This window comes from Siphateles boraxobius, unplaced genomic scaffold, assembly GCF_051911475.1.
Source record: "Siphateles boraxobius isolate OS27281-9 unplaced genomic scaffold, OSU_SipBor_1 130, whole genome shotgun sequence".
NCBI classification, from domain to species: Eukaryota; Metazoa; Chordata; class Actinopteri; order Cypriniformes; family Leuciscidae; genus Siphateles; species Siphateles boraxobius.
In genome coordinates, this window is record NW_027508734.1 from 11,477,057 (window position 1) to 11,492,447 (window position 15,391).

Below are 15,391 nucleotides of genomic sequence, written 5' to 3' on the forward strand. Positions count from 1 at the left end.
CAATAAAGAAGTACTCCGTCCAAATAGAGTTTAGTTATATAATATTTATGTCAGTAAGTCTCAAGCGATATGTCAGTAAACATGGATTTGTAGTAGTAGGCTATACATTAAATAAAAGTATTTTAAATACATTTTGGCATAGGTTTTTTTCACTAGGGAATGCAGGGACAAGGTCACAAATAATAATACAACTAGAATGAATTTAAGACTGGTCTAAATTTGTATAATATAATTTTGGGTTCTCCTAATACTATAGCATTCCCAAAATAAGAAGCAGGCGCTCTGCGTGTCATCTTGCAACGTGGCGTTCACGCCCATCTCGAGTTACAGACAACCCATTGGCCAATAGCAGAGCTTCTAACACTCCCATACTTTGTTAGCTGCGCTATGATTGGCTGTGCGTTGAGACGCATCCATGCAGGGTTTGGTTGTAGCCTTTAGTGATCCGCCGGGTATGTTTGAATCGAAAATGAAAAGAACTGACTTGTTCGTGTTCTGATGACTTGAATTGTTTTGCTCCGAGTTGATAGTAATTGCAACGCGTCTCCCTGGCAGCCGCAGCTTCTGCTGGTTTGACGGCGGTCGATCAAATAGTTACAGCATTTAACTTTGTGGCAGTTTTAAACTCTGTCTTTGCGTTGGATTGCGTCTTTCAGACATGGATGTGTCGACGTGTTTATGGTTTTTGTCTGTTTGCACGTGCCTGGTGCACGGGAAACCCACTCTTCGGAAAGAAAGAGTTCATCACGAGCCTGAATTGAGCAGACAGCCTCACGAAGATAACCAGAGCTATCAGTACGACCACGAGGCCTTTCTGGGCAAAGAAGAGGCCACCACATTTGATCAGCTCACCCCAGAGGAAAGCAAAGCCAGATTAGGGTAAGATTGTGGTTTTTGTTCAGCAGACTTTCTTGAGCAGTATTGTTGCTTATATCTATATGTGGTGCAATAGCACATATAACTGTTATATATCACAAAAGGAGCAATCGTTTAATAATCTAGTGCAAAGTTCTTAGAAATTAAATATTTGCATTCATATTTGTTCATACATTCGTGGGGAGCATGTAATACCAGGTTTAATATATATTCTAAGGGTTACGTCATTTGACCTCAAAGATAATCTATTGTTTATGGTTGTCCTGTCACATGACAACAAAACGACCCCTGCATGGGGTTTGCCACCCAATTTCAACGTTTTTGGTGCTTGATTTCAGGATTTTACTAGTTCCTTGCCAATGTAACATGTTCTCCATTTGAAATGGGTGTAGACATGAATCTGGGTGCTCTTCCCACAAAACTCCCTCTCCAGTACTGCTAAAAGCATGGGAGGGCTCACTTAACATTACAACGTGGCATCAAGAGATAAAAATAATTTGCTGTTGACAGTCTTCTAGTTACTTGAACTCTAGTTCCTGTCAAGAACATTACTCGGTTGTATTTCAAACCAAAATAAGCATAAATTATATCTTGCTTAAAGAAAATGAAGCCAAGAAAATGAAAGTTAAGCACATTTCCCACTCAGTTCTCATAATTGCAACGCAAATACATGTTAAATATATACATTTTGTTACATTATAAAATTATATATATAGTAGGCTATATGAAATGCGCACACAAACACACACACACACACATATATATTTATTTATTTATTTGATGTATTAATATCATGGTAGTATTACAATAAATGAAATTTATCCCTTAAAGTGCATCCATCCATCATAAAAGAAATCCATACGGCTCCAGGGGGTTAATAAAGGCCTTCTGAGGCCGATGTAAAAAAATCACTGGCCTCCAGTAACAGTTGTACGCAAGTCTAGTTCAGGCGGAAGAGAGACCTCTGACTTGACGTATTGACAAACGCGGAAAGCACAGAGGATAGAGCAAAACAAAACACTGTTCATGAATTAGAAGTCTAAAACAAGGATTTTTAAAGAGAAATGTCAGAGGATTTTAATATAAGAGAAGAGGAGCTTTATTTTGTTGCCCAGGCCTATTTGTTTGAACCGTGAAAGACGTCTACTCTCACGGAAGCTTACATTACTTCTACTATGTCATGCGTCAGGTCAGAGGTCACTCTTCTGCCGGAACTAGACTCGTGTTCAGCCTTTACCGGAAGCCAGTGATTATAGCTTATAAAGTTAGGAATATGGAAATTTTTTCTTACAAAAATGCATCACTTTGCTTCAGAGTAGGGTTGGGCGATGTCCCCTAAATTGGCAGTTGACGATGTTTCCAGCAAAACATCGCGATGGACGATGATATCGTCGGGGCGGGGGGGCTATGGAATCGCGCTGACCATCACGGAGAGAGAGAGAGAGAGTAGCTACTTCTACTGTGTTTACGCCACGGGAATACTCGGCTTGGCATTTTGAAGTATTTCTATGTTTATTTGGCCGTTTAGGCTCGCAACCGAAGACAAAGACTAGCCTACTATGCTCGTGTGTTGCGCTCTGAGCGTGCGCACAGCATCCTATCAGTAGAATTCAGTTCTCTTTCGCGACTTATTGCGCTTTTAATATTTCTTTTCAATATAAAGCACATCCTGCTCTTTTCTTTCTCATTCATTCATGTTTTATTATTAATAACTTTAAACGGAATCAACTGAAATCTGCACAGATTATCAACAATACAACACATTTATACATAAATTAACGGTTCTGCGGCAAAAGTGAAAGTACCTGCGGCCAGCGGGTGAAATGTTTCGAAATGTCTCTTTGAACAGCAAAGCACCCGTTTCAATAAAAGGATATATTAAAGTTTATGTAGCCTACTTTTAAATTTTTTTGCTGCTGTTCTAAAATTATTTTCGCCATCACCTTAAATAAGCAGCAGCTGCTTGAATCCCAGTGCAGAGTGCAGGAGCTGTAACTGTTAGGTTACCACAGAAACGTAGGCGGTTAGTTGATTGCTGTGGTGACTCGTGACTCTCGCGAACAGCACTGAACAAGCACGTCTTCATTTTTTTTTATCGTTTGTTGGTAAAGGGTGAGAGACCAGGTGTGGCTCGCGAGCCAGGTCCCCAACCACTTGTGTACAGACGAACACGAACTGTCGTGAGACTGGGCTGGTCTGACAGGGTGGGGGGCGTGGCATCGCGATGGTGGCTCACCATCGTGATGTCGGTCAGCCATCACGATGAACGATGATATCGTCCATCGGCACAACCCTACTTCAGAGGGCCTTTATTAACCCCCTGTAGCCGTATGGATTACTTTTATGATGGATGGATGCCCTTTTTTGGGGCTTCAAAATCTAAGGTAACATTCACTCCCATTATAAAGCTGGGAAGAGCCAGGATATTTTTTATATAACCGACTGGCTTTAAAAAAAAAAAAGAAAAGAAAGGCATACACCTAGGGTGTCTTGAGGGTGAGTAAATTATGGGATAATTTTCATTTTTGGCTGAACAAACACTTTAAGAATGAGAATCACCACTCAGAACGAGAACTACTAACAACAAACAAATTACAGTAATGACAATTTTGGACCTAAAAATAATTGGATTGATTATTAAAACTTTGTATCCTTTTTTTCCAATTATATTGGAATTAACTATAACACAGAATCTATTTTAGCTGAAATGTGTCTATGAAAACTCCACTGTACATGCAAATATTTATTCTATGTAAAAAAAAATGTTTACAGTTTATGCAAACTTTTCTTTCTGTGCTCTTTTAAATTCTGTAGGAAAATAGTTGATCGTATTGACAGTGATGTTGATGGATATATCAGCACTGATGAACTCAAGGTCTGGATCAAGAGAGTACAGAAGCGTTACGTTTATGAGAACGTTGCAAAGGTCTGGACTGATTATGACCTGAACAAAGACAACAAGATCTCATGGGATGAATACAAGCAAGCAACTTACGGTTACTACCTTGGTAAGTCACACTGTTCTCAAACTATCTGAAGTTTTAATATTGTTTAAATGTTTTTGTGATGGATCCCTTAATGAAATTGTTTTCCAGCCAATCCAGAGGAGTTTGAAGATGCAACAGACCAGTTCAGCTTTAAGAAGATGCTTCCGCGAGATGAACGCAGGTTTAAGTCTGCAGATCTCAATGGCGATTTAGCTGCAGAGCGAGAGGAGTTCACTGCTTTCCTCCACCCAGAGGAGTTTGATCATATGCAGGAAATTGTGGTTCTTGTGAGTGTCAGTTGGATTATGGGTTTTGAATTTAAGACGGTGGTACTAACTATCAGTTTAATAATTCAGACTGTATTTCATAAAGTAACTGATTCATTGCTTTCCTCCCTTCTATCAGGAAACTCTGGAGGACATTGACAAAAATGGAGATGGACATGTAGATGAGGACGAATACATTGGTTGGTTCATCTGTATTTTTGCATGTGGGGTATTACAAATCTTCTAAATGGGATATGATGTTTTTTTTGTGAATTTTAGTCAAGTCAAGTCATCCTCATTTATAAAGCGCTTTTAACAATTTAGATTGTTTCAAAGCAGCTTTACAGAGATAAACATATAATTTAAGGTAACAGAGATTGGTTTGGTTTTATAGTGGCTCTTGAAAAATGTTTTTTCCAGCTAAAGTTAGTTTTGATTGATTCACTTCCGTCTAAATGATCATTTGTTATTAAATTAGGGGCCGCTAAGACGACACCGTTCTCTCTAAACGGACTTTAAACGTGAACCTGTGATAGACGCTGATGGCGTTCACATGCGCATTAAGAATTGATACTATAGTTATGTGAGTTTGAATATATGTGCGCAGGTTTGTAATTCCTTACAAACCATGCCTAAACAAACTACTTGTCTATACATTTTGATGCAGAATTTTTATTTTATCTTATCACTTTGGGTAGGTACGCGAACCGAAAAATTCCACAACGCTTTATTTGTAGAGTGGTATAGGGATCCTCCATAGGGAGAGGCTAGTTGGCACTTCAGCACTGCATTGTCATCAGGTCCAGGCGAAAGTCCTTCGTCAGATCTGGAAACGGCCTGGATCCAGCAGGCTGCGGGAAAACCTCGGGATAAACAAAGACACTAAAATTAGCGTAGATGCCATTCTTCTTATGATGTAACGAGTACATCAGGATATGAGGGAAGTGTTCCCAGTTCCGGCTGACCTAATCTAAGCAGCCTAATATTGAATAATAGAAGGCTATAGAGTGTTATGTGAATGCTAGGTCAAAGAGATGTGTTTTTAGTCTAGCTTTGAACTGACAGACTGTGTCTGCTTCCCGGACAATGTTAGGAAGATTGTTCCAAAGTTTTGGTACTAAATAGGAAAAGGATCTACCACCAGCAGTCGATTTATATATTCTAGGTATTATCAACTGGCCGGAGTTTTGAGATCGCAATAGACGTGAAGGACTATAATGCGTTAAGAGCTCGCTCAAGTACTGGGGAGCTAAACCATTTAGTGCTTTGTAAGTAATCAGCAATATTTTAAAATTTATACGATGTTTAATAGGGAGCCAATGCAATGTTGACAGAACCGGGCTAATATGGTCGTACTTTCTGGTTCTGGTAAGAACTCTAGCGGCTGCGTTTTGAACTAGCTGTAGTTTGTTTATTAAGCGTGCAGGGCAACCACCCAGTAGAGCATTACAATAATCTAGCCTTGATGTCATGAACGCATGAACTAGTTGTTCCGCATTTGTCAATGAGAGCATATGACGTAATTTAGATATATTTTTAAGATGGAAAAATGCGGTTTTACAGACACTAGACCCGTGACTTTCAAATGAAAGATTGGTATCAAAGAGCACACCCAGGTTCCTAACTGACGACGAAGACTTAACAGAGCAGCCTTCAAGTGTTAGACGGTATTCTAGGTTATTACGTGTGGAATTTTTTTGTCCAATAATTAGAATCTCTGTTTTTTCAGAATTTAGTAGTAGGAAATTACTAGTCATCCAATTTTTGATATCAACTATGCATTCCGATAATTTTGTGAATTGGTGAGTTTCCTTAGGTTTGGAAGAAATATAGAGCTGAGTATCATCAGCATAACAGTGAAAGCTAATTCCATGTTTCCTAATGATATCTCCTAAAGGTAGCATGTACAGAGTGAACAGCAGCGGTCCTAGTACTGAGCCTTGTGGTACGCCATACTGAACTTGTGATCGATAAGACATCTCTTCATTTACTGCTACAAACTGATAGCGGTCAGATAAATATGATTTAAACCATGCTAATGCAATTCCACTAATGCCAACATAGTTTTCTAGTCTATTTAAGAGAATGTTGTGGTCAATGGTGTCAAATGCAGCACTAAGATCAAGTAACACTAATAGAGAGATACAACCACGATCGGATGATAAGAGCAAATCATTTGTGACTCTAATGAGAGCTGTCTCAGTGCTATGGTGCGGTCTAAATCCTGACTGGAAATCCTCGCAGATACCATTTCTTTTAAGAAAGGAACACAGTTGTGAGGATGCTGCCTTTTCTAGTATCTTTGACAGAAAAGGTAGATTTGAGATCGGCCTGTAATTGACTAATTCTGTAGGATCAAGTTGCATTTTTTTAACAAGCGGTTTAATCATAGCCAGCTTAAAGGTTTTTGGTACGTATCCTAGAGACAAAGATGAATTAATGATGTTAAGAAGAGGATCTATGACTTCTGGAAGCATCTCTTTCAGTAGTTTAGTCGGTATAGGGTCTAACATACATGTTGTCGATTTAGATGAATTAACGAGTTTGCAAAATTCTTCCTCTCCTATGGCAACAAATGAATCAAATTTTACCTCGGGGAGACTATAATGCACTCCCTGATGTGGTGCTGTAGTAGACGGTTGCATAGTTATAATTTTGTCCCTAATATTATCAATCTTATAAGTGAAGAAGTTCATAAAGTCATTACTGCTGTGTTTCTTGGAAACTTCTGGGCTTGAAGCTTTCTTTTTCGTTAGTGTAGCCACTTTTTCAAATAAACACCTTGGATTATGTTTATTTTCTTTTAATAGGGTTGAAAAATAAGCAGATCTAGCAGCTTTTAAAGCCTCTCTGTAAGCAATCGAGCTCTCCTTCCATGAAATCCGAAATACCTCTAGTTTTTTTTTCTTCCAGTTGCGCTCCATTTTTCTGGCTGCTCTCTTAAGGGCTCGTTTAAAGTAATGTAATCGTCTGGTTTTAGCCAGGTTTCTGTCATACACAGCACCATCTAGGTTATAATCTGAAATCATATCATTAACTATGAGTGCTTTTGAAGTAAGGGATCGAATATTCAGCAACCCAAGCTTTAATCGTTTGCTCATCTGTATTATATCTATTTTTTTATTTGTTGAATATCAATTACATTTTCAACCTTAGATCGGTTTGGACGTTTTTTGGATTTCCAAATTCGGGGAACAGACACAGTCTCTATATGATGATATATAGGTGAAAGAGCCTCTATGTGATGGGATATATCTGACCTTGGTGACGCGAGGCCGCTAGCAGACGGTCGGTTTAGCCAGCTTGTCTGCTTCCTGACCTGAGCCCCAAATTGTCATGTTTTGTATCTATCATCAATCTTAATTTTAATCTTTTAACCTTTAATCTTTTAATCTTTAATTTTATCAATTTTAGACACTGAAACTCTTTGATAGAATTGACATATTTGGGAAAATTATCCTTTTAATGTTGCACAACCAAGGGAAGATGTTTTCAATGTTTTTTGCTATTTTACAGCTGACATGTTTGCTCATGAAGATGGCGGTCCAGAGCCAGACTGGGTGAGAACTGAGAGAGACCAGTTTTCAGATTTCAGAGATCTGAACAAAGACGGGAAGATGGACCTAGAAGAGATTCGTCACTGGATCCTGCCGCAGGACTATGACCATGCACAGGCAGAAGCCCGGCATCTGGTATACGAGTCGGACACTGATAAGGTAAGAACCTTCTGAGATGCTCACCAGGAGTATCTCTAAGCCTAAATCAAAATGTTAGTATTGATCCTGTAATACATTAAAGGGTTAGTTCACACAAAAATTTCAATTGTCATTAATAACTCACCCTCATATTGTTCCAAACCCGTAAGACTCTCATTTATCTTCCGAACACAAATTAAGACTTTTTTGATGTGTTCTGAGACATTTATGTCCCTTCATTGACAGCTATGCAACTACCACTTTGACACTTTGAAAAGTTCATTAAGAGATCGTAAAACTAATTCATATGAAAAGTTTTCATGAACAGCTCCCTACATAACATGATAGTCCAAGTAACATATATATTACAAATGTGACAAGATTAAGGGGTTATAGTGATCACCAAAAGGGGAACCAAAAGAAAAAACATATATTAGGAGTGTTATCTCACTATTTTTGGACACACTCTGGGAGCCGATGCGTTAAAAACGGGCAGTGGAGAAGGTTTAAATGTTCCAGGCTTATTATTATTATTATTATTATAAGAATACAAATGAACAAACAAACGAAGATGACACTGACACATGAGTATATTCAAGCAAAAGACAGCATATCTTAAATCTAAAAAACACAGCAAAACCAACTTTACTCACTAAGGGTGTCACGATTTCGATTTTAAATCGAAATTGATCGAAATTAATTCACAATCTCGAAATTCAAATAAAAAAATGGAATCGCCCATGCTGCCATGCCCCAATGTCACGTCCGGTCGGCGTGCCGAGCGGAAAAAAACACGCGTGTTGAAGTGCTGCGAGTCTATGGTCAACCTCATCTAACTTAGCTACAGCCACTCAAAAGATAGCATGGCAACTGCAGATGCAGTAGACCCATCGACAGAACTTGAACCCCCTCCTCTTTCTTTGAAGTCGCAGGTGTTGACGTTTTTTGGATTTCCAGTGAGTTATGTTGACAACGTTCGCGCTTCAAAAAAGCCACAGTTTGCAGACATCCCAAGTCTCGTTGAAGTTCCGGGAGTCTCCCGCATATTGATAGCGGCTCCCTGATGCACGCAAATTAGTTAAAATCTCCCGGAATCGAGTGAGCGATCAAGAGCGCGCATGCGAGACAGAAAAAACTGTGCTCCAAACCCTATAGCATGCGCACAGCAGAGAGGGAGAGAGCGAGAGACCTTGCGTGTGTGCCTCATGAAGCGCATGTAAGACAGAGAGCATCCTGATTGGCCGGTTTCGGCTTTAAAAAAAGTAAATGTAAAAATCGAATCGAACCGTGACCTTAGAATCGAAAATTTGATCGAATAGAGGATTTGGAGAATCGTGACAACCCTATTACTCACTTATAGAGAAGAAATAAAGCAAATGGAAAAATCCGACCCCCAATTTTTAAAGCTTAGTGTATTTATATATATATAGAACACAAGTTAATTGACCATTAATTTTAAGGAGAGATTGTTTTATAATAATGCGTTAATGCGTTGAAATATTACTTTTTCAGGACCAGATGCTGACCAAAGAAGAGATTCTCGAGAACTGGAACATGTTTGTAGGCAGCCAAGCCACTAACTACGGCGAAGACCTTACCAGGAACCATGATGAGCTATGAACCTGAACGAAGAGTGTGGAACTCTACCTGATAAACTCCATGGCCTCCATTCCCTCAGAAGCCATGCCACAGACTGATCTATTGCAGCTCTACCTCACAGAACACTGGACATAGAGGAATCACTGACTGATGGCCATAGTCCCTAAAACTTCGGATTTCCTCCTTAACTGTTCTTTTTGTGGGTGGTCAAGGAACTCTTCTGGTCCTGGTTGAATGAGCTGCGGCGGATTGTTTGTTTTTTTTCAGCTTAAGCTGAGTCTTTTAACCCAAATTGTTTTTAAAGCAGTCACAGGACAAAGCCTGTACTTGTACAAGTTGTGGCTGTTTTTGTCTGGTGTCAGTATATTGGAGGAACATTCTAATTATTTAGAATATGAACTTCATGCTTTGATAGTATAATGTTTTTACTACAGAAAGCACTACAAGTCAGTGTTGATATATAGTTATACGCAGATGTGTAATTATACTTCAGATTATCACAAATTTCCCATTGCTGGCCAATAATGAGTCTTATTTGTTTTGAACCTGAGAAGCTTTGGCATGATGATCTCAAGTGATCTGCTGGTAAGACAGTGATGTTTCAGGACAACTTTTGAAGCTGCTTAGATGAGGGTCAAAATGTGTTCGATTAATTTGATAAGGCATAAAAAAAAAAAAGTTTGGTTCCGGTTGGTTGTCAGTTGAGGTCATGGGTCGGTAGGGATTTTTTTTTTTTTTTTTTCAGTGGCAGCAAGGGATAGGTAGGAAATTATTCAGGGCGCGACCTTAAGCCTTTTCATGTGCTTGCCCTCCGAACAAGTAAATCTGTCATTCACTTGTCCGAGTAAAAAAGTTGCTTGTCCGGATTTTTTTATTTTTTTATTCTGAAGCAATATTCTCATCAGTGTTCAATCAGCTTTGATATTTAAGTCGGCATTTTGTAATATCTGACCCTTTTGAAGGGCATCCCCTCCCCCAATCGTATTAAATGCCCTATAGTGTCTTATTATTCTAAATAATTGAATTTATTGATCAAATTTAGGAATTTAAAATGAAAGCTGAAGCATACTGTTACACTAGGAGGGGCTGATCAAATTAAATCATTTACACTGAAAAATTACAATTGCATAAAATAATGTAATGAAATTGATTTAAATGTACAAATAAGAAACATTGGAAAGAAGTATACTAGGCTACTAAACATAACACTAAACTGCCAATAGGTGGCGGCAGGCGGTATTAATGAGTGAGTCATTGATTCATTAATTCAAACGATTCGTTTAAACGGTTGATTCATTCAAGAATGAGACAGATGTTAATGAATGGGTCATTGAATCTTTGACTCAACCGATTCGGTCAAAATGCTGAATCATTCAGTAATGAAAACAGTGAGTGTTCATGTGAGATGCGCCGTGGTTCTGCTGTGATTTTGGAACTATTTTCGCTGCTGAAACAGAACAAAAACAGCCAATATTGCATCTAAAATGTAAGTGACTTAATTTTAATTGTTTATTGAACTGTTGTAGGAAATCAATGTTCAATCGTGATGATATTCAGGAAAAATAATTGAGGCTGCTTAACACATGTTAAAATATAGAAACTCTACATTTAGATGTTTTATAGGCAGTGTGTGTGTGTGTGTGTGTGTGTGTGTGTGTGTGTGTGTGTGTGTGTGTGTGTGTGTGTATTTCTCCTCGAGAGGGTGCGCGAGCGTCAACAGCGCAACCTCACCGTCAGTAGGATAATACATTTATTATCCACAATCGATCGCAACTTACATTTAATAAAATCAGAATCATTCTCTCGGTTTAGTGATTCCCTAGTTATTTTTGTTTGTTTGTTATTGATGTTCTAATCAGGCTACTTGTCCGTTCGGGCAAGTAAAATTCTCTTTAACTTGTCCCTTCAAAAATCCATTTGTCCCGGACAAGCGGACAAGTTAGACGTGCTCTGGAGATACGAAGCGCGGCAGGTTAGAGTGTTTTGGATTGCATAAAATAATAAAAGAAACGAACAAATACATGGCGAAAGAAGTGGTAGACACTAGACAGCAGAAGAGGGCATTGGGATTTGGAATGATTTTTAATGAAACTTGGGAGGCGGATGGAGGTTACACTTTAACGTATCATGTGGTGTGTGCGTGCCTAATGCATGCATTTGTATGTGTGGGTATATGAATAAAAGTGTCCTAAATGACAAAAAAACAAAAAAGACTTGTATATGTATTATAGTTCAGTTTGACGAACGATGTGTGAATGACCATGTAGCTGCCTCGTTTGTTTTGCTGGAGGACAACAGGGATCTTGCATCGCGTGCTAATACGGTGCTGTACAAAAACGTAAATATAGTTCGCCTCAAAGTTTTTTATTTGTGTATTTATATCATTTTTATTATGTCTTCCCCAAGCTCATAAAATAAATTTGGGTCGCACATAAATGGACAGGGTCGGTCGGAAACCGCAACCAAACAATTTTTTTTTATGCCTAACCTATTCCAGTCGTTTCTCACTGAATTTTACCAGTCATTCAACGATAACTACAAAATTAGTCATATAGACCTTAACCAGGGTAGTGTCGTATTTAATTTTTGACATGAATAAAAACGAGGCTTTGAGGGAGAGCATACCGCGTTCGATGGATTGTACTGTTATTTAACAACTTACCGATTGCTTACTAAACGTCTTTCCGAGAAAAAAAAAAACTTTCAGCACAAGCTGGAATTGGTTGTGAAAATTACGTGATAGTGTACCAGTGCTTGTCATTGTAAAGACTTTAAGTCTCTCCCTCTCAGCCTAGTTCTCATCCACCTAAAATTCAATATGCTGTCTAACCTAACTGAAGTCTACAGTCTTCGTTTTAATGCAGTATAATAGATAAGTATAGTAGATAATTTATCACCAATACTTTTTTTGGCTTGGCCACAGAGGCTTGCATGCATATGTTTATCTTGTGAAATGCTTTTATTTTATTTTATTCACAAAATTAAATGGGACCATGTTGTCCATGGCACTAACACACTTCATTTGAGCCAATATTTTTTTCTTCTCAGTGATACTTTGCCGAAAAGTAAAAATCATTCATAAAACGTGAAAGTTGTTTTTGATTGATGGACTTTTTTTTCTGATTAATTGCTATATAATTGTTTTTAATTCACACACCAGATAAGTATTCGAGAGTTGTATTTTGAAACCAATGTTTTAGGATTTCTGAAACCATAGCCATTGTTGTCCCCCAACCCACACACACTTTTTTTTTTTACGCTTTGCTGCATTATTTATTTCCTGCAAAAGACAGGAGTGAATTCAATCTGGCATGTAGTACTTCAGGCAAAACTGCAGCTCCATCTGTTTACCTCCAGTGAAGTGACTCCTGGATTATTATTGGAGATCCTGTAATATCAAATGTCCAACTGCATGTCTGCAGCCCAGCCGTCTCCAGTAAGATGCCCTGCAGAAGGCAATCACATTATATGGTAAAGATGCAACATTTGTCTAAATTAGTAAGCCAGTTAATGTAAGGATTACCTGACCCACTGCCTAAAGAAAAAGGTTGAGTATATACAGTTTGCAATTGCAATTTGTTCCCCGCTTCCAGCATGTCTCAGGTTTTGAGCCTTGAGCAGAAAATACCTCTGTCTTCACGTGAACAATGATTTATGCACACTAAATCAATAGCATTCCGGTAATTTTTTCTTCTTCTCCTTTTCCTTTTCACTAGGCCTCGCAGAGTTTACACAAATGTGTATTTGGCCTGAAGATATAGTCACAAAAACATAATAGGGTTTCTTTCAGTGAAATATGTTTACATGATGTTTTTGTTTCATGAAATGAAGTCTTTTTCCTCCCTCTAATTTAATAAACCATGAACTTGTAGATGTTGAAGGTAATTTTTTTCCACGTTAAAATATTTTCTCGTACCCAACTTCAGTGCAAAGACAACTATAAGCCACTGATACGCTGATTTTCCCCAAGTTTCCAAAAGTTATTCTAGTTTCAAATGGGGTGTGACCTAAAAAATTATACATCTATTGAGTGCACCAAACTGTCCTGTCAAAACCCCATAGATAAGATGTAAAAATAAATGTGTAAATTTTTATTTCAGTGTTTTCTCTGCATTTTACTGCAAGTTCTTTGAATTAACATCTTATGAGCATTAACTTTGTAATGTTTACAATTCATCCATCAGTTCTCCAGTACATGTGACCATACACCAAACATCTGTGCCTATGTTTTTATAAATGAGGTTAAGTTGATGGGCTTATCCCAGGAGAGAACCCAGATTCCTTTAGGACTTTAAAAATACGTTCAGCCTTGGGGATCCTTTCTCTTGTGTCTCCCTCTTTCTTTTTCCTCAGAGACCTCGAGGGCTTGAATCAGTCCCTCCCTGAAGACCTTGTGTCTTCTCCAAACTCTTACAGGATGTAAATAAAATTAAACAAGTTAGAACAGTTTACCTGGAAGTGGATGTGGACGGGTGATGTTAAAGACCCCCTGTATTCAATAATTCTATCCCTTAAAACTTATCTTTGATCACCAAAAATACATATTTAAAAAAAAATTCCTTGAAAAAAATTCTTAATGCTTTAAAATAGCTTGGACCATTGCCTCATTTAGTATATGCGGTTCTATGAATATGCAAATTAGTCCAGCCTACACTCACACCAGCTCAGAGATCCACTCGTTGACGTGATATTTTGTGATGTCAGAAACACCAGCGATTTTTCAAACCGTGTTTTTGAGAGTCTTTAAATCAGTGCAGTCTTAAGAAGAAAATACCAACCCGATCTCACAGCAATGCAAACATATTTTACGAGCCGGCTAATAGGTACGAATTCATATGACCTCACTCGTACGATTTTTGCTAAATCCTACATATTTTACGAGTTTCCCAATTTATACTTAATGACCTACCCCTGACCCCCGCCCCTAAACCTACCCGTCACTGGGGTTTAGACAAATCGTACGAATTCGAATTGTTCGCGAGATAGCTTTGAAAATATTCAGCAATGATGTTGACGTGAATTTGTATATTGTTAGTCTTAAAGATTATTAAAAAACACAACATAGACATATAAACAATGTTAAAAGCTTAATTTTCACCAGAGGGGCACTTTAAGTCCAAAAATGAACCACATAAAAATGCATCGTACTAACTTATAATAATCTATTCAATAATAATTGGTCACAAAGATATTGTATGACTTTAAAAGATTTACGACTAGAAGCCTACATGAGTTATTTTTATTGGGATTTTTGGAGTTCAGCCCCATTCCCTTATTTTATTTCAACTAGATCTACAAGGGAAAATAGATACATGTAGTGAGGACAACAATGTGGTAAATCTGCATCTTATTTACAGTTTTTCTCAATTGTTTACACACAAATTCTGGTACTTGAGACACAATAACCACAACATGTAACTCATTCACCAACCCCCTGAACCAATTCTGCTAAACTACAAGCACAATTCCTGCTTTACACTCAAATTGCAGTTCTAAAACACAGCTTTAGCATAAAAGGGCAACAGGTGAGCTCTTCAATGGAGCAATGGATGCCAACATAGGAAACAGAGGCAGAGCCAGAGGTGTGAGAATAAGAGGAGGAGGACGGGGAGGACGAGGACGTGGACGAGGAAGGCCAAGGACCGTAATCTCTGATGAGATCCGAGTCACTTTGGTTGATCATGTGGTCAACCATGGTCTAACAATGAAGGAGCCTGGGCAAAGAGTACAGCCAAATCTGAGCAGGTACACTGTAGCATCCATCATCCGGACTTTCCGAAATGAGAATAGGTAAGAAATCTACTCCCACTAGAAAATTGCAGTACTGCATATCAATGCAGTACTCAATGAGTACAGTAGTACAGTATTGCATGTGGACTGTTCTGTAGGACTGTAAAAATACTGTAAAGTATGTTTCAAGTATTTAGGAAATGTATACCTACTTTGTATTTACAGTATTTTACTATTT

General features: G+C 38.2%; 1 protein-coding gene across 1 annotated transcript; it reads left to right on the plus strand.

Annotated features, from left to right (window-relative positions):
- The first annotated feature begins 404 nt into the window (after positions 1-404).
- Positions 405-12,439, plus strand: rcn1 (reticulocalbin 1, EF-hand calcium binding domain). Its single transcript, XM_077227890.1, has 6 exons — positions 405-879; positions 3,691-3,884; positions 3,972-4,150; positions 4,269-4,329; positions 7,646-7,845; positions 9,337-12,439. The coding sequence occupies exons 1-6, from the start codon at positions 659-661 to the stop codon at positions 9,442-9,444; spliced, it is 963 nt and encodes a 320-aa protein (XP_077084005.1). The 5' UTR covers positions 405-658; the 3' UTR covers positions 9,445-12,439.
- The last annotated feature ends 2,952 nt before the right edge of the window (positions 12,440-15,391 follow it).